Source organism: Aspergillus steynii, assembly GCF_002849105.1.
Source record: "Aspergillus steynii IBT 23096 chromosome Unknown P170scaffold_2, whole genome shotgun sequence".
Lineage (NCBI taxonomy): Eukaryota > Fungi > Ascomycota > Eurotiomycetes > Eurotiales > Aspergillaceae > Aspergillus > Aspergillus steynii.
In genome coordinates, this window is record NW_020194399.1 from 5,676,659 (window position 1) to 5,692,990 (window position 16,332).

The 16,332-nt window shown below is 50.6% G+C and overlaps 7 protein-coding genes and 1 non-coding gene across 8 annotated transcripts; 2 read left to right on the forward strand and 6 right to left on the reverse strand.

Moving 5' to 3' along the window:
• Positions 1-1,244: 1,244 nt before the first annotated feature.
• P170DRAFT_424108 (LLM class flavin-dependent oxidoreductase) lies at positions 1,245-2,699 on the forward strand (the record flags this gene model as incomplete). The annotated part of the gene is made up of 1 exon (XM_024847548.1): positions 1,245-2,699. The coding sequence occupies one exon, from the start codon at positions 1,245-1,247 to the stop codon at positions 2,697-2,699; it is 1,455 nt and encodes a 484-aa protein (XP_024708660.1).
• A 43-nt stretch (positions 2,700-2,742) lies between these two features.
• On the reverse strand, positions 2,743-4,440 carry P170DRAFT_463071 (Clavaminate synthase-like protein). The gene is made up of 5 exons (XM_024852136.1): positions 4,351-4,440; positions 3,900-4,285; positions 3,715-3,806; positions 3,111-3,643; positions 2,743-3,038 (listed from the first exon to the last, which is right to left on the reverse strand). Exons 2-5 carry the CDS (start codon positions 4,053-4,055, stop codon positions 2,800-2,802), a joined length of 1,020 nt encoding a protein of 339 aa, XP_024708661.1. The 5' UTR covers positions 4,056-4,285; positions 4,351-4,440; the 3' UTR covers positions 2,743-2,799.
• Positions 4,441-4,569: 129 nt separating this feature from the next.
• On the reverse strand, positions 4,570-4,642 carry P170DRAFT_t56. The gene has a single exon. It is a non-coding gene; the product is annotated as a tRNA-Lys (tRNA).
• Positions 4,643-5,394: 752 nt separating this feature from the next.
• P170DRAFT_508003 (uncharacterized protein) lies at positions 5,395-6,072 on the reverse strand. Its single transcript, XM_024854526.1, has 2 exons — positions 6,018-6,072; positions 5,395-5,908 (listed from the first exon to the last, which is right to left on the reverse strand). The coding sequence occupies exon 2, from the start codon at positions 5,768-5,770 to the stop codon at positions 5,423-5,425; it is 348 nt and encodes a 115-aa protein (XP_024708662.1). The 5' UTR covers positions 5,771-5,908; positions 6,018-6,072; the 3' UTR covers positions 5,395-5,422.
• Positions 6,073-6,298: 226 nt separating this feature from the next.
• P170DRAFT_404394 (OPT superfamily oligopeptide transporter) lies at positions 6,299-8,909 on the forward strand. Its single transcript, XM_024846525.1, has 8 exons — positions 6,299-6,530; positions 6,577-6,826; positions 6,877-7,082; positions 7,137-7,306; positions 7,364-7,554; positions 7,625-7,945; positions 8,014-8,154; positions 8,210-8,909. The coding sequence occupies exons 1-8, from the start codon at positions 6,321-6,323 to the stop codon at positions 8,824-8,826; spliced, it is 2,106 nt and encodes a 701-aa protein (XP_024708663.1). The 5' UTR covers positions 6,299-6,320; the 3' UTR covers positions 8,827-8,909.
• A 209-nt stretch (positions 8,910-9,118) lies between these two features.
• On the reverse strand, positions 9,119-10,202 carry P170DRAFT_445131 (NAD(P)-binding protein; the record flags this gene model as incomplete). The annotated part of the gene is made up of 5 exons (XM_024850681.1): positions 9,119-9,193; positions 9,268-9,367; positions 9,460-9,510; positions 9,614-10,097; positions 10,154-10,202. 5 exons carry the CDS (start codon positions 10,200-10,202, stop codon positions 9,119-9,121), a joined length of 759 nt encoding a protein of 252 aa, XP_024708664.1.
• A 468-nt stretch (positions 10,203-10,670) lies between these two features.
• P170DRAFT_508005 (Zn(II)2Cys6 transcription factor) lies at positions 10,671-13,215 on the reverse strand (the record flags this gene model as incomplete). The annotated part of the gene is made up of 2 exons (XM_024854527.1): positions 12,641-13,215; positions 10,671-12,590 (listed from the first exon to the last, which is right to left on the reverse strand). Exons 1-2 carry the CDS (start codon positions 13,025-13,027, stop codon positions 10,671-10,673), a joined length of 2,307 nt encoding a protein of 768 aa, XP_024708665.1. The 5' UTR covers positions 13,028-13,215.
• Positions 13,216-13,527: 312 nt separating this feature from the next.
• P170DRAFT_435005 (putative vacuolar segregation protein (Pep7)) lies at positions 13,528-16,214 on the reverse strand. The gene is made up of 6 exons (XM_024848849.1): positions 15,836-16,214; positions 15,728-15,750; positions 15,166-15,668; positions 14,736-15,110; positions 14,467-14,686; positions 13,528-14,417 (listed from the first exon to the last, which is right to left on the reverse strand). Exons 1-6 carry the CDS (start codon positions 16,109-16,111, stop codon positions 13,781-13,783), a joined length of 2,034 nt encoding a protein of 677 aa, XP_024708666.1. The 5' UTR covers positions 16,112-16,214; the 3' UTR covers positions 13,528-13,780.
• Between the last annotated feature and the right edge of the window lie 118 nt (positions 16,215-16,332).

Genomic DNA, 16,332 nt, shown 5'->3' on the forward strand with positions numbered 1-16,332 from the left:
ATGCTTCTCCGACAAAATCATTACCCAGACACTGTCATAGAGAAGGCCCTCAAGACAACAGTCCAGCAGGAAAATATGGAATGCACAGAGATACTTCTCAATTACGCTTTTGATGATGCCGAATTCCGTATGCGGGTCTGTTCTAGTGCCATTCATCTGTCACTAGCATCTCAGTATTGCTGCGAAAGCATGTTCCCTTTTCTCCTCGCTCAAGGCGTGGATCCTGATACTCGGGATTCCGAAACGGGCCGTACCTTGCTGTACAGTGCCGCTAGACAAGGAGTACCAGACAATGTTGAGTGTCTCCTGTCTCGTGGGGTGAATGTCTCCCTTATTTCCCTCAGTGATCAGACAGCACTTCACGCGGCAGCACTTGCCCAATCACCCAAGACGATGCAATTGCTGCTTACCGCAGGTGCGGAAGTCGATTCACAAAGTACATATTTCGGTTCCCCACTTGCGGTTGTCTTTGCGAAGTTATTTTGTGGCTCTCAAAGGCCGATTCAACACACGCAATGTTCAGCAGATAGATGTGGTGTTTGCTGTGTCGAACTGTTGCTGGGCTGGGGTGCGAGCTCAGACGTGCTGGACGAGGATTCAGCAACACCATATGCCATTGTCTACGACCAATATTATGCGATTTTCAGAAAAGACCGCTGGAGTCGGGAGGACTATCTGGATGAATTATGCGAGCGATGTGAAGGAAACGAAAACGCTCTGGATTTCATTGGCGCAACGTTTGACAGCGGGTACTTTCCCGAGCTCTTCTCAACGGGCTTAGACGAGAAAACACAAAGAGTCCTTTTCAAAATCATGAGTCAAATGAATATAGACGGACTTACTTTGTACGCCGAATAAGGGGAATTTTCTTCCACGGGTCGACGGTGTGCCATGGTCATATCAGATTCATTGACCTGGGCAAGGGGCTACACATTTTAATTCCATGGCGCACTAGTAAACAGTTATTGCGCTATCTGACTAGGGCTCGCGATGATGTCAATGCTGGCAGATAAATGAGGGGTTTGCAACCACTCGCTGTCGTCTTATGCTTGTGTTCAGATGACTGTTATCAACATCAATTGCGTGCAAGTAATGCAATATGACACTATAAAATTTAGGTTCCAGTAGAATAATACAAGAATTGACGAGCATCCAACGCTCTACTCAAACAATATACTTTCTATACTCATTATACAGACCTTTCCCCAGCCCTAACATATTCAATCCATCAATCCACCACCAAAATGACCAACTCCCAACCCAAAAAACAAATCATCCTCAACGCCTTCGTCATGAACACCCCCGGCCACCTAGCCCCGGGCCTCTGGCACCACCCCCGCAACCAAACCTCACAATACAAAACCCTCTCCTTCTGGACCAACCTCGCCCAACGCCTCGACCAAGCCGGTTTCCACGCCATGTTCATCGCCGACACCCTCGGTCCCTACGACCTCTACAAGGGCCCCGCGAACGTCACTCCCGCCCTCGCCTCCGGCGCCCAGTTTCCCGTCAACGACCCCCTCTACCTCGTCCCCGCCATGGCCGCCGCCACTCGCAACCTGATCTTCGGCGTCACAGCCAGCGTGACGTATGAGAAGCCATACGCACTCGCCCGCCGACTCTCCACCGTCGACCATCTCAGCCAGGGCCGCCTCGCGTGGAACATCGTCACTTCGTATCTGGACTCCGCGGCGCGGAACCACGGCCTGAAGGAGCAGATTCCGCACGACGAGCGCTACGCCATTGCGCATGAGTACATGGACGTCGTGTATAAGCTGTGGGAGGGCAGTTTTCGAGACGACGCGGTGGTGGAGGACCGTGAGAGGGGCGTGTACATTGCCGCGGACGGTGTGACGACGATCGATCACAAAGGCAAGTATTTTGAGGTCCCGGGGCCGCATTTCTGCGAGCCGTCGCCGCAGCGAACGCCGTTTTTGTTCCAGGCCGGGGTGTCGGAGGCTGGGAATGGGTTTGGAGGGAAGCATGGGGAGGCGATTTTCGTTGGGGGCCAGACGCCGGAGGGGGTTAGGGCTACGGTTGAGAATTTGAGGAGGGTGGCGGTGGAGGAAGGGAGGGATTCGAATCATATTAAGATTATTGTGGGGATTAATGTGATTGTGGGGGTTTCGGATGAGGATGCGAGAGCGAAACGGGAGGAGTATCTGAGTTATGCGGATCAGGAGGGCGCGTTGGCGCTCTTTGGGGGGTGGACTGGGGTGGATCTCTCGGGGTATAAGGACGATGATGATTTTCGGTTCAGTGACTCCCCTCGTGTTCAGTCGATTGTGCGACGGTGGTCGGCTACGGTTCCTGGGACGGATAATCTTCCGTGGACGAAGAGGAGGATTGTCGAATACTTGAGTGTCGGGGGGTTAGGGGCGAAGGTTGTCGGCAGTCCGGTTACTGTTGCGGATGAACTGGAAAAATGGGTTGAGATATCCGGTGTGGATGGCTTCAATCTTGCACATATCACTAACCCAGGCACGTTCGAAGATATCATTGAATACCTTCTGCCTGAGCTGCGTCGCAGAGGTCTGTTTCGATCCGAGGTAAGCAAGGAGGGCGCAACGGCAAGAGAGGTTTATATCGGCACAAAAAGGCTGCCTGAAGATCACCCTGGCAGTAAATACAAGTGGCGAGCTGGAGAATCAAGTCCCCAATACAAATTGAAAGAAGATAAGAAGACGGAGGGGGCGTGATCAGATAGTTTACATTGGATGCAACGATGCTCGTTTTAGAAGTCAAACAACCGTTTCCATGTATTGACTTTGTTCAACCCAAATGCTAGTTATCCGCTCTCTAAGTCGACACCTCTGGCTGAATAGACTCGATAGCTCCATAATTTGCAATCCCGAGGTTCTTCACTCTCTCATAAGTCGCATTATCGACTGTGTCAAAGTCTACTCCGGCATCGCCATCCTCACGGGCCGAACCAAACGTCAGTCCCAGTCGAATCTTCAAATAGTCGCGGTAAGTAATGGCCGTCTCTTTCGCTTCTTTTGGGTCAGCATCGGTCGTCACGTCCGATAGAACAGCATCTAAAAGAGGGGCCGAGTTAGCATGGACAAAAAGATGCATTTAATGAGAAAAAATGGAATAGTCGTTTATACCATTATTCGGATGCACGAAATAAGCAATACTCAGCCTTTCCTTATCCACCCCCACGGTATCCCACCTGATCCTATGGAACGCCGACTTCAACTTCTTGTTCGTCCGCAAGGACATTGAATCCGCGATGTTCACCACCACACCCCCCGGAATCGTCGGAACAGCTGTCCACTGGTCCTCAGGGTCGCGCATCTCGAGGCCCGGCGTCTCGGTAAAAACAAAGGTGATGCTACCCCAGTCAGTATGCTCAGACAAGCGAGGAATGCCGTCCGGCTGCTTTTCGAACCGCGGGTACTTGATAAGTTTGAGCGGGTTGCCGGGATCTTTATGCTGGTGGGTAGCGTCAAAAAAAGACCTTTCCAGGCCCAACTGAACGGCGAGGCAGGACATGATGTTCAGGCTGATATCGTAGCAGCTCGCTTTAAAGTCTTCGACTTCCTGCAGTCGCGGCCGGGTCCACCACGCGGGAAGATTGGGCTTATCGAAGAGACGGCCAGCTGGCATGCCGAAAGCGACTCCTTCAGAAGCGGCGAATCTAGGTATAGGCCAATAGTTTCAGTTCGTGCTTGTGTTGCAATTCCTCGGGGTCCGGTTCAGGTGGCTTACGCTGTGAGATTCTTCCCGTCGTAGCCAGTCATTGTCGCGTCGAGTGTCTTTTCGGCTTTCTGGTCTTTGGGAAGATCAAAGAATTGCGTTGACTATCAGAGCCGTACATAATTATCGATCAGCAAAATACTTTTCATATCATATGAAATAAACTGGTAGATCTGCCTCATCACCGGCAAACTAACCAGTTCATACATGCGATCAACATTTGGGATATTATGGTTAGTGAGGATAAAAAAGCCCCATTCCTCACTGGCCATGAAAATATCCCTGGCGAAGGCATCAAAGTCAGTCTTGTATCTGGAGAAGTCCAGCACAGGAAAGTCAGTTCGAGTCGACATGATGATTGATTGGGGCTCAAAAGAGCTGTTGGGAGCTTGAGTGCAGGGAAATGTTCGGCACTTTATGGAAAAGAACGTTGAGTTGTCTTATGTTTGGACCTGTCAGATTGTTTGAACCCCGCCTTTTATCTGAAGGATGCATGCCAGTGTCTGCGGGGAGAATGTAGTTTTCGGCATCCGGCATTTCTTTTGCTCCCTGCAACTGCCAAGATTCTTTGGCGTAAATAGTTCTGCCCATTGGTATTTATCAGGAAAAAAAGGTAATGATGGTAAATCAATGAAGGTGATTGCTCACTTTATGTGGTATTTCTACTACAATCTTTAAAAGAGGTCACGAAGCTTATCGTGGTTAGCAAAGATGAGGGGAAAGGAAAAGGGATAACAAATCAGCAAATAAGGGGGTGACGGTCTGGTCCAATAAAAAAAAAAAAAAGCTGCTTGCTTGTTTGTTTTTCTTGCTTTTCTCTGGTTTGATTAATAGGAGGAGGAAGAGCGGGAGAAAAACAAAAAGGAAAGCCCAACGCGGGGCTCGAACCCGCAGCCTTGTGATTAAGAGTCACACGCTCTACCGATTGAGCTAGCCAGGCTGGCTTGTTGAAAGGGGCTTGAAACTTTGACATCATATCTCTAAGTAAAGCTCCGTGCTGTCGTTGCTCGGACCCAAATTTTCTGGAAACTGCAAATTTTCTATCTGACCACCCACCAGGCAAGTGTTGTTTTATTCGGTCAATCTTAAATCCAGAAAGTTAAAAACGATTGCCTGAAGTGAATTCATTTGGGATTTTTGTGTGGCAACTACCTGAAAATGGTAAAGTCTTTTACTTCATTGAGTGTTGTGGGATATATATACTTCATGTCATACAAGTCAGTTGAGAGGATAGGGCTTTTATTTGTAGGAAATTGGCAGAGGGGGTGGTCCACGATAGAATAATTCAATTGACTAGAAAACAGATAGATGAAAGGTTGTTGGTGATGAAGCTCTAAATACACGCAGAAAGGCCCTATTTATGCTGATCAAGGCGGTGATCAACTAATGGAACCTCCCATAAAACATGATCGAATGACATCATCTTGGGATAGGTCAGCGGAACGCTCCGGTAGGCATCCGGAATCTCGCTGAATTCCTACATTATTGCAGTTGAGGATTTAGCAAAGGATACAGTCCAGTATGATTTTTTATGAAATGCACCAGACTCTAGAAGATCACTCTGAAATTTGCAAATGTGTATCGCAATCAGAATCTTATATTCTTCCTTTATAAAAATGGGAAATCGTTTATCAGAACAAATTAGGGTAAATATTAGTTAGACATATAGCAAGAAGAAACATCAAGTAACCCATTCTGTAATCTCAACGGACACAGTTAATCACTCCGACAGAAACAGGGCTGCCTTTTCGTACAGGTCATCTTTCGCCCTCTCCTGGACAGATCCCTTCTCATACGCCTTGTCAAATGCATGCGCACAGCCATCATACCTATGCATATTGACAAGTTTCGTTGTCCCATCTTTGATTCTATTCCCAAGCGCTTCTCCTTCAAGACAGAGACGATCACATGCCGCAGTAACGAGAAGAATCCTATCCGAGAACTTCTCAGCCGGGATCAAGGCCGGCGAAGCCAAAACACTCTTCACGTCCTCAGGGTTCGGATAATAGCATTTCACAAACGCATCAAGCAATTCGACAGGAGTACCATCGGAGGGATTTTGTGCCATGTTCAAAATGCCCGACAACCATTAATAATTCATGAAATGCGAGGTGATTCATTTCGACTCACGATTGTTGCCGAACAACCGCAAAATATCGTGAAAATCTTCAATCAACTCAATCGACAGTAATTTCTAGCATCTTCGCTTGCATTGAAGTCAGTTCAAGATCCAGTCATTAATCATGAAACACTTTCTTTTTTCCAGTCCGTGCTATAGCTTCGCCCCTCTATAGCGTCTTGGCAGGGGTAATTACCTTGGCCAGGCTGGTTGTCGGTTGCTCCGATAACCGCATCGATACTGTATAGATAGGCTCTCTTGGACGGGAGATGCTAGAAATGTACGAGAGGGGTTAGTTCTAGCTTTGACTAAGCCTCTATTCAAGGCGGATAAGTACGAGTCCTGTGGCGTAGAGCAAAAGACAAAGAGAACCAAGCGACGCCAACCAACAAGAATTCTCATGTAAGCACGGGACAACTTCCCTTTTCCTCTGTGAATTAAGATCGTACTCTGCATAATAGTTTCAAGTTCGAGAAGGCTCACCCAGAAGGCTAGAACAATGACAGCAACGGAAACCACCCCAGAACAGCCAGATGAGCAATCCGGCCCGGACCCATTCCTGCCATTTGATGACAATAGACCAGCGTCTGGTCCTATCTTGACCTTTCGCGCGTTGCTGGTCGGGATCCTCTGCGGCACTCTCGTCAACACGTCCAACATCTATCTCGGTCTGAAAGCTGGGTGGACATCGTCGGCCAACATCTTCGGCGTAAGTCTCAACTGATCTGACCTCGTATCCCCGCTGAAAAAGACAGTCTGTCATCGGCTTCGCCGTTCTCAGAAAATGGTCCAAGTCATCATCCTCCAGGCAGGAATTCGGGCCCCATGAGAACAATATTGTCCAAACCGCGGCTACAGCTGCAGGAGGACTGTCGAATGTTTTCGTATCGGCCGTTCCGGCATTATATCAGTTAGGACTTATGGACACGCCCACTAAGGATTATTTTCGCATCGTCATATTGACAGCTATTGGTGGATGCTTCGGTCTGCTATCAGTTGCTCCGCGTATGCTCTCCAGACTATGCATTGGCTGGATATTGCTTACGATCTCACAGTCCGGAAGTTCTTCCTCATCCATGTTGCCCGAGAGCTGGATCTAGTGTTTCCTTCGTCCTCGGCGACAGCAATGACTATCCGGAGTATGCATCAAGCTATCGAGGGAGCGGCGATGGCGCAGCGTAAACTGCGAGCTATGGTAATCGCGTTTTCATCTGCTTTGCTTCTCCGCGTTGTGTCGCAGTACGCGATAGGTGTTTTCTGGGTATGCTCCAATTCAGAAGTGCATCGATAAAGATTCCATACTGAGGCTTCATAGGACTGGCATGTTTTCACCTGGTTGATAAATAGCGGAGTCTTGGTCAATGTGGCCACCTCTATGGAGAGCTGGGGCTGGTTTATCGAATGGACCCCAGCGTTCATAGGCTCCGGCATGCTCGTTAATGTTAACGTTGCTGTGTCATTTCTATCGGGCTCGGTGCTTGCTTGGTATTCTCTCCTGTCCTGTCCTGTGAAGTTGGAACTAATCAATATGGTTCTCTCTAGGGGAATGATCGGGCCGTATCTGGTAACCCAGGGTCTTGCCTTTGGGGAGCATAGGTCGACAGATCCAAAATGGTCAGAGTTAATGTCATACTCTTCTTTATCAAGCGAATTTGCCAACGCCGATCACCCGAGTCCTCGGTATTGGTTACTTTGGCCGGGAGTCATCTGTATGATGGCTACGTCCCTTACGGGTATGTCTGAGTTACTCAAGTCTGGGAAATTATGCCATAAATACCAAAAGCTGAAAGTTATCGTTTTCAGAACTGGCCTGCCAGTGGCGTTTAATCTGGACTCTTCTACGTGATTTCACACGGACATTACTCCAATGGGTAGCTCAGATGTTACCAGAAAGGTCTAACTATCGATATACTATACTATCGGAGCCGGGTAGCAGCGACACCCTCAGTGATAAAGATGAAGGAATCAAGACGTGGATGTGGCTTCCAGGGCTCTTATTTGTAGTGGCAGTATCATGCCCTATATTAAAGGTGGAGTACGGCATGCCAATTGCAGAAACGTTGTTGGCACTCTTCCTTGCCTTTGTTCTGTCACTGCTCGCTATACAAGCCACCGGAGCCACAGGTATGGTTTTTTCTCTTTCGCATTATCCCCAGCAAATATTATAAGTAAGACTAAACTCCATACTACAGACACAGTTCCTCTCGGCACACTATCAAAAGTCTCCCAGGTCATTGTCGCAGGTGTCAGCAATCAGCCCACCATCGAGGCCTCGCAGCGACTGAACCTCCTCGGCGGAGCCCTAACCAACATCGGCGGCAGTCAAGCCTGCGGTACGCTCTCTCAACTTAGCTCCCCCTACAGTAGACACCCTTCTAACCCTAACAGACCTCATGGGCGACTTCCGCGTCGGCTACCTCCTGGGCACGCCATCCCTTCCCCAGTACACCGCGCAACTAATCGGCACCTCCCTCGCCGCCCTAATATCCCCCGGAATATTCGTCCTCTTCGCGACGGCCTACCCCTGCATCCTCACCACCGAGAGCACCGCCGCCGCACAGTGCGAATTCTCCTCCCCCTCCGTCAGCGCCTGGCGCACTGTCGCCGTCGCCATGACCGAGCCCTCCCTCCCCATCCCACCATCCAGCCTCACCTTCGCCATCGCCATGTCCCTCCTCGGCATCATGGCCGTGCTAACCCGACACTTCCTCTGGCGCGGCAAATGGGCCCATATGCGCGCCTACCATCCGAATATGATGATCCTGGCGATGGCGTTCACGCTGCCCGCGACGCATTACGGGATTGCGTTCTTGATGGGCGCGGTCGCGGCGGTTGTTTGGAGGAGATGTGCGCCGGCTGGGTTCGAGGCGTTTGGGTATGCAGTTGCGGCGGGGTTTATTGCTGGAGAGGGCATCGGGGGGTCGGTGAATGCGGCGATGTCGATTTTGGGGATTGGAGGGAGGAGTTTTGGGTCGGGGGTTGGGTGTCCGGCTGGGGTTTGTTGATGGTTTTGTATGTTTGTGTTGGGAGGTGAGTATGTAGTTTTATTGTTTTCTTCGAGGGACTATAAGGGATGTACTTGGATTACTGAATAAATTTTGCAATGTTAAATGTCAGAGTTTTGACTCACTACTTTGATAACCATATTCTCTTGTACATAAAATGATTTCAAATTCAAAACATACGCGATCTATAGTAAACGATTATATCTATCTATTAATTCTCAACAAACACCCCTGATACTACTTCATTTTCTTCCTCCATATTCCTCAATAACAAGGTCTATCTTTCTATCTTCTACCAAGGAAACTCCGACCCATCAATAGAATTAAAGAATCGTCCAGAGGCAGTCTCCCTCGTGGCTCCATCGATCTATTTCCCACAATTAGTCACATCCTTACTCCATTTTCTGATAAAGCGCAGTGTTCCAAGAAGCCGGTACTTACCAAAGCAATCGTCTTGCTGGTGCTTTCTTCCAGGGTATTCGGCGCTTCTTCCAATCCCATCATCTGAGCTCCCTTGTTGCCCATTTCAGTCTGAACGAGTCTGTTTCCGTCATGTTAGTATGTGTAATCCAGTTTGTCATAACGAAAAGAGTGATAGACGGTAAGCGTAGGAGAGTAATGGAAGTAACATACCCAGGATGCACCGCAAACGCATTCAACCAATCCTCAGAGGTATGAACAGCCCTAATAGCACCGAGTTAGCCACCACATCCAACCTCCCCTCGAACACAGCCCCAAACCACCAAAAATCAACCAACCCTCTAAAAAAGGAAAAGGAAAAACTCACAACGTAAACCAATTCAACCCTCCCTTTGAAATCCCATAAGCAGCGACCCCATGAGCCCCATGCACCTCTAAATTCCCCAACGACGCCGCCCCCGTCGACATAGAAACCCACTTCTTGCCATGCCCCTTCTCCAAAAGCCCCCTAACAGCCTGGAACAGCATGATCGGGCCCACCGTATTCACGGCAAATGCCTTGCTCACGTCCTCGACGTCCAGCTGCACAAGCGGGCACGGGTCCGGACAGATCCCCGCGTTGGCGATCACCAGGTCTAAATGCCTGATTCCCGCTTCGTGGAGCTGGGCCACGGCGGCGGGGTAGTCGGATGCGGAGGTGCTTTCGATGCTGAGGAGGATGAGGTGCGTGTTGGGTGCCGTGGAGAGGGTGGTTAGGGTGGAGGTGCTGGGGGAGGAGGTGTTGCGGACGGTGCCGATGATGGTGTGGTTGGGGCGGGAGAGGTAGGCTTTTAGGAGGGAGAGGCCGATTCCTGAGTTTGATTTAGTTAGGAATGGACTGGTTAGGTGGTGGGCTGGGGTTGCGGACCTCTGGCGACGCCGGTGATGAGGACGTTGGTGATGGTGGAAGTAGACATGGTGATGGTGATTGGTTGGTGGGTGGTTGTTTAGGTGAAAAAGTAGTGGTTGACTTGGAGGCGGATTGTTTCCAGTGAAGACTCAGTTGAGAAGATGGGAATTGGAGTTGTTGATTTTGACCTGTCGAGAGGATGAACTCTAGTCATATATATACTTTTTTCTACTTGCAAATTCGCTCTTGCGAGAGGAATGGATTGATCATTACTCCGTAGTTCGACACGATACTTTACCAACCGTGGTTTGGCCCCCTCCGTCTCGGCGGAGATTTCGAGTTAGGGCTGGGAATCCGACTCCATATGTCTAGCCTACAAACTACTGGACTAGTGATCTTTCGGAGCGAGAGAAAATTTGAAAGCACACGGAGTAATAAACCATACTAGAGTAATCAGTAGATGAAAACTGCATGCGGATTATGAATGAAGTCCTTAGTCATTAATTTGCAATTCGTATGTAGGCTATAGTATCTTCTAGTTGAGTATAGTTTCCTCTCCCCAGTCGGGAATATCTCGCATCGAACCCTGCATCAAACTATCAAAGAACGCCATATCAACACCCTGGAAGGCCCAGGCATCTGTTCCGGCGGTCATTCCGGGATAAAACTCATTGACCAGGCGTTGCTGTGGCACATACGTAGGCATAGGCTCATGCTGTGGAATCCCATCGAATGCCTGAAACTGCGACTGGATCTCGGGCACATGGGGTACAGAGGCAAGAGGATCCGAATTTACTCCAGTCTCGTGTTCTAACGGACGACCGGCATCAACCTCAGGGTCTATCGCCGGCGTCCACATCCCAGGTGGTGTTTCTTTTGAAATCACACCCTCGCGCGCCACACGTACAGTCCCAAAGTATGGAATGCAGATGCGGACGACATCAAGCTCGTCCTGCTCTTCTGGAGGATTATCGGAGATACGCTCGCTCTGCGTGCTGTAAGGCTTCCCTTCAGCTGCGTCTGCTTCCATCGCGAGCAGTCGACGTAGCAGACCGGCGCTTCTCTCGCTTACGGCATCCATGCTGACCCGGCCGATTTGGTCCATGTTCTCGACAACCTGCTCCATCATGGCACGATCGCTTAGACGTTGATGGGCCAAGAAATTTAGGTCACCTCGAGTGTTGCCGTTGGTACTCTGAGGGTCTTCAGCCTGCGGAGCATGACGTCTCCTGTGGCCGTCCAGATGCGCAAGAAGAAGTATCAATGCGGCTGTCAGCGCGAAGAAATCCACAGCCCGACAGCAGTAGGCCACGCGATTAAAACTGCGGAAAGAAATGAACCGCGACAGGACTTCGCGCGAGGCGTTAACGCACGTTGTCTGCGAGTAGTCAAGACGTCGCTCGGCGGCGGTGAAGCGCAGCATAAAAGGGAGGTGGAGTTGATTGAGAAGATTGAAATGGTAAAGCTGGTTCACCAGTCGCAGCATTTCCCAAAACACAGCTTTCTTGTCAGTCCCAGCGGCCGATGCCGCAGCGGCCAAGTTAGGTGCCAGCCACCATTTACTGGGCATGGTTTTGGCCGCTTCCTGTAATTGATGATCAATCTCTTGCGTTGTCGAAAAGCTGTAAGATCCGGGATCGGAGTCATTGCGCTCGAGTATGCGCGACGCAATCGCGCAATGGATTCGTTCCAAGCGACCTATAGGGGTGTCGTTCTTGAGGGCTGCCTCAGATGCCATGCTCCGGTCCTGAGAGCCCTGTGGAAGCCCCATCATCAGGCAAAAGAAACGGTCAGCATGAACGATACGGTACCAGAGGAGCTGTGCGTTGAACTTCCGATGTGCCTGTGGATCAATGACTTTCAGCGGCGGACATTTGGCTCGATGCATGCCCATCAGCTGGGCTAGGCCCATGGCACGACGGAATGCAATCCAGGCCCGTCGTAGATTGCCACAGTTTGCCTGATAAATCCCCTCCATCATTACGGACTCAAGATCTTCCACTGTCCCGAGAAGCTCATCATGCGTCGTAACCAAGCTGATAGCCGTATCCGCCAGCCTATTCATCATATCCCTGGGCGACTCGGACATTTCCTTAAGTTGTCCGTGAGACTCCGGATCGAGATACTGCAGGACAGTCGTGATGCGAAAGAAATAATGCGCCAGAAGTACTGGATGTGTATCAGGTCCTGGAATATCCTGTGTGTCTGATGAATCAAGGTCGTTCTTTTCCATTTCCGGGTATGGTGTCATCATCACCTGGTGGAAATGTATAGATGCATGGGCACCCGCTTTCCATAGTATGTCTAGATCCTCTTTCGACGGGAGCGCATCATATAGAGTCTGCGAAAGCCTCGCATACCTAGACTTTCCAGAGGGTACTGCTCTTCCTGATCCCTGGGGTCCCTGGTCAACTTCAACAGACGGTCCACCATCGTTCGCACCAACGGGCTCTTCCTTGTCGATATCAGCAAAGCACAACAAAAAGTCACAAATCAAGCGCCTACCACCGCCCCATCAATCAACGCCAACACCCTATTAGGCTCATCATCCCTCGTAAAAACCGTCGGCGCCTCACCTACATCACCGCCATCCACCACAACACCCTCACCCCCAGACCCACTCACCAACCGATCAATCATCGCCTCAACACGCTCGATCCGATTCCCCATCTGCCTCCCGCGTTTACTCGGGGCCACGATCTCCGGAAACTCCTGGCTAACGCAAGTAGTGCCGCGGCCCTGACACCCGACGCACACGCCATCCTGCGCCGAGGCGAACGTACAGCGGGTCTTCCGCCGCTTACATTCCCAGCAGCTGCTGGTGCCTTTGCGAATCTTTCGCCGCTTAGCGGGGGTTTCGTCCGTCGGCGGAGGTACATCGTGGAAACTCATGGTTTGTCAGACAATGGCTCGGGCAGGCGGTCGGAGGAAGGTTCTGGACGGAGTACGGAGGAGGAATAGTTGGATGTTGGATGGGGCTTTCGGAGGAAGGCCTAAGGTAGGTACAGTAGTATGGTGGATTGTTTGGGACTAGTGCGGTTTGGTGCTTGGCGTTATGGTGTCTTAGCGGTTACACGTTGCCTAACAAAACGAAAAGAAAAGAAAAGAAAAGAAAGAACACAACCCAAAAGAAAACGAGGACCAGCTAACTAGTCTTGCTCCGCCTCGGCGGAGATATAGCCGACTCGCTAGGCATCCCAATCTCCGGTTTGGTTCGGGCTTAATCTCATAGGAATTTAGCCCTCGCATCTTACGATATCAAGAAGTCAGAATCGATTACATGATGCAGGATGCTTCCAGCGATATGGCAGAATTCCCAGCGCGACTCCACAAAAATAGCATCGTGCAATCTCGAAAGACTAGTCAATCCTTTAGTTACTAGAGGACCCAATCATCCATAGCATCAATTATATCTGACCTAATATAACACTAAAAAGCAGCCGCCTGAGTCAACCGAAAAGAAAGAATTAAAAGCCAGAAACGCCTCATGCTATGCAAAGATCGCCGGAAACAGAACGCCACGCCAGAGCCAAGTATAGAGGCCAAAAAGAAGAGGAGAGGGGAAGCCCTACTACACTCAAAAGAAGATGCGATTCAGCGAGTAGCAACGCGCGCGCGCTTTCAATTATATTAATACCGGAAGATTTAGTTCTGCTGAGTACCAGTGTAGACACTTTCAAAGTCCAGACCGTCCAGCATTCCGTTCACCCGATCGATCTCCCGGGTGAGATCTTCGACGTTCATTGCCAGGCTGCTGACTTCGTCGAACTTGCGACGCCGGTTCGCGTCCGCGATCATCTCGGAGACGAAGAACTTCTGCTCTTCTAACACAATAAGCCGTTCGCGCAAGGATTTCTCCTCCGCTTCCATGGCGGATATGGCACTACTCGTATCGCTGGCTAGGCTGCTGTTGCTGGCACTTGCAGTGATGCTGCCATAACGGATAGACGACAGTGCGGAGCCTTGTCGTCGGTGACCATTGTTTGAACCATTGGTCGGACTAGGACTACTGGGTGAGCCCATGGAGCTCGCTAAACGTTCATTTGCCGAGGCGTGCTTGAGGATTTTAGGCAGGGATTTCAAAGGAAGCATGTGAAGATGCAGGAAGTTACTGGCCTGCTGATATACCGCTTTTTGGAGGAATTTTTGTGTGACGGACTCCGTAGGCAAGTCGCGGATGCGCCTGGCCGCAACGTCGTATTTTGCAAAAGAATCGGTAAGTCGCTTTCGGACTTTAGAGGCTTCCGCAATTTGAGCGGATGTCGGGGGTCGTCGGGGGTCTCTGTGGATATGGTCAACTCTGTCAAATTGTGAAAAAATGATGAACATACTGTAGAGCTGTCAACAGCTTTTGAAACTTAGGCAGAAGCAGCCGGATGCCCCTTTCGAATTGAATGAGATTCTCGTAGGCTCGAAGATCCGGAGGCTTTCGCGTGACGTCGGCTTCGAAATCTCGGCGGTCAAACAAGGTTGATTTGCATTCTTTGCAAAGACGGATATCAATATTGATCAAACTGGTACTTCTCGACTTCTCTTCGGATGTTTCAGACGCTAGTCCATGTCAGCTAGCTCAGATGTCAGCGCGGAGAAGATAACATACGTGGTGACACATTCAGAGGCACATCACTCGAGCATCCCGTTGCTGGGTCACCACAAACAACTCGCCCGCAAGTTCGGCAGTGGTGTCTCCGAAAGGTGTAGCTGGTGAAATCCTGCTGGCAGAAAGGACACCTCGAAACGCTCGTGTCATCTTGCCAGCTGACAATGGTTTGCTCGAGCGCCTTCCTCTGGTCATTCGGCCACGGAATCGGCCAGCGCTTACTCGCTCCGGACTGAATCTGTTCCGGGGGCAGACTAGCAAGCAGTTGGGTGAGGCGCGTCAACCGTTTCTCGAGCCGGGAAGCCTCTAGGAATTCCTTGTCCACCGTTTGTTTCCTCAAAGCCTTGAAATCATCTGTTCGACTTCGTACCAAGCCTGCAATCATCAGCCTCCACCTTTCTTGTTGACCCAACCTGCGGTGTTTATTTACCATTGTGATCATTATATCCCTCCCGCGACTTATAGCAAGTCTCACAGACCCTATACCATAGCCCCCTCACCGGCTCATGCTGCGCCGATCTGGAAAGCCTCATCTGGTACATTGTATGCTCCTCGCAAAACAGTTTCCCGCACTTTCGGCAGTTGACACACCCATTAGTCGCATTCAGTCGCTTCCCGCACGACGGCTCCAAACAGGTATCGTATAAGCCACGTCCCTGCCAATGCTCCTTGGTGATTATATCATCGGCTTCGAAGGGTCTTGATGGTTCAGGTGTAAACGTATGCGCATGCGAGTGTGCAGCGAGAGGTCGACTTGCGCCCGCGAAAGTCTGTAGGTTTTCGTTCGACTCGAACACGTCGAGGCCCTTTAGTTTCTGGTTCAGGACGGCCAGCGGCTGGAATCGTTTCGCCTTGTCCATCTGCGTCTTGAACCAGTCCTTGACTTCGTCCTGTCGATCATCTTCAAGGTTCTGATGTACGTCATCGAGGTGTCTAGATTGGATTGATCGTTAGGAAATAGGAGGGGGTGGTTTCGCGAGCTCGGAATGTACCTGTTCAATTGTAACAATGTTACCTGGAAACAGTCAGTCAATTATTGTTCCGATCGATCGATAGATCCAAGCGCATTAAGCAGGAAGGATGAGGGGAATGTCGCATACCATCTCCTCACTGCAGATCGGACAGGCCAGCTGAGCACCGGCAGCGGCCGGAGGGGCGGGAATCGAAGAACTGGCATTCTCCAGGGATATCCGCGAGGTGAGATCTTGGGTTTCGGAAGAGAACTGCGAGGCCGAGGCCTGGGAACTAAGAGAGAGGCTGCTGGCGGAGGGCGACAGGACCCTTGGTTTGGGTTGCGGAGACGGGACAGATGTGGATGGGGAGAGAGCGTTCGCGGTGCCCAGGACACGACCTCCACCCAGCGTCCTCCGGGACATAGTGAAACCAATTTAACGGAGCATGAGAAGGCGATCCCGCGGAGGAGCGGAAGGCGAGGAAAAAGAATCGGGGGAGAGGCGCGAGACAGGTCGGAAAGGAGAGACACCGCTGCGAGCTGTCTGGAGATTAATTAAATCGGGTTGGTTGGTTCAGGTGATCCTCTCCCGATGAGGGGCGTCGCTGCCTGGACACCTGAGGCTAGCGTCGGAGCCTAATTACG

Excerpts from the sequence above, each read along its gene's own strand:
- P170DRAFT_463071 (XM_024852136.1), bottom strand. The coding sequence starts at position 4,055 with ATGTCGACTCGAACTGACTTTCCTGTGCTGGACTTCTCCAGATACAAG. Across the intron at positions 3,644-3,714 it reads GACGGGAAGAATCTCACAGC|ATTCGCCGCTTCTGAAGGAG; the intron begins GTAAGCCACCTG and ends GCCTATACCTAG. Across the intron at positions 3,039-3,110 it reads TTTCGTGCATCCGAATAATG|ATGCTGTTCTATCGGACGTG; the intron begins GTATAAACGACT and ends CCCCTCTTTTAG.
- P170DRAFT_508003 (XM_024854526.1), bottom strand. The coding sequence starts at position 5,770 with ATGGCACAAAATCCCTCCGATGGTACTCCTGTCGAATTGCTTGATGCG.
- P170DRAFT_404394 (XM_024846525.1), top strand. The coding sequence starts at position 6,321 with ATGACAGCAACGGAAACCACCCCAGAACAGCCAGATGAGCAATCCGGC. Across the intron at positions 7,555-7,624 it reads GATGGCTACGTCCCTTACGG|AACTGGCCTGCCAGTGGCGT; the intron begins GTATGTCTGAGT and ends TATCGTTTTCAG. Across the intron at positions 7,946-8,013 it reads ACAAGCCACCGGAGCCACAG|ACACAGTTCCTCTCGGCACA; the intron begins GTATGGTTTTTT and ends TCCATACTACAG.
- P170DRAFT_435005 (XM_024848849.1), bottom strand. The coding sequence starts at position 16,111 with ATGTCCCGGAGGACGCTGGGTGGAGGTCGTGTCCTGGGCACCGCGAAC. Across the intron at positions 15,669-15,727 it reads ACATTGTTACAATTGAACAG|ACACCTCGATGACGTACATC; the intron begins GTACATTCCGAG and ends AATCCAATCTAG. Across the intron at positions 14,687-14,735 it reads GCCTCTGAATGTGTCACCAC|CGTCTGAAACATCCGAAGAG; the intron begins GTATGTTATCTT and ends GACATGGACTAG.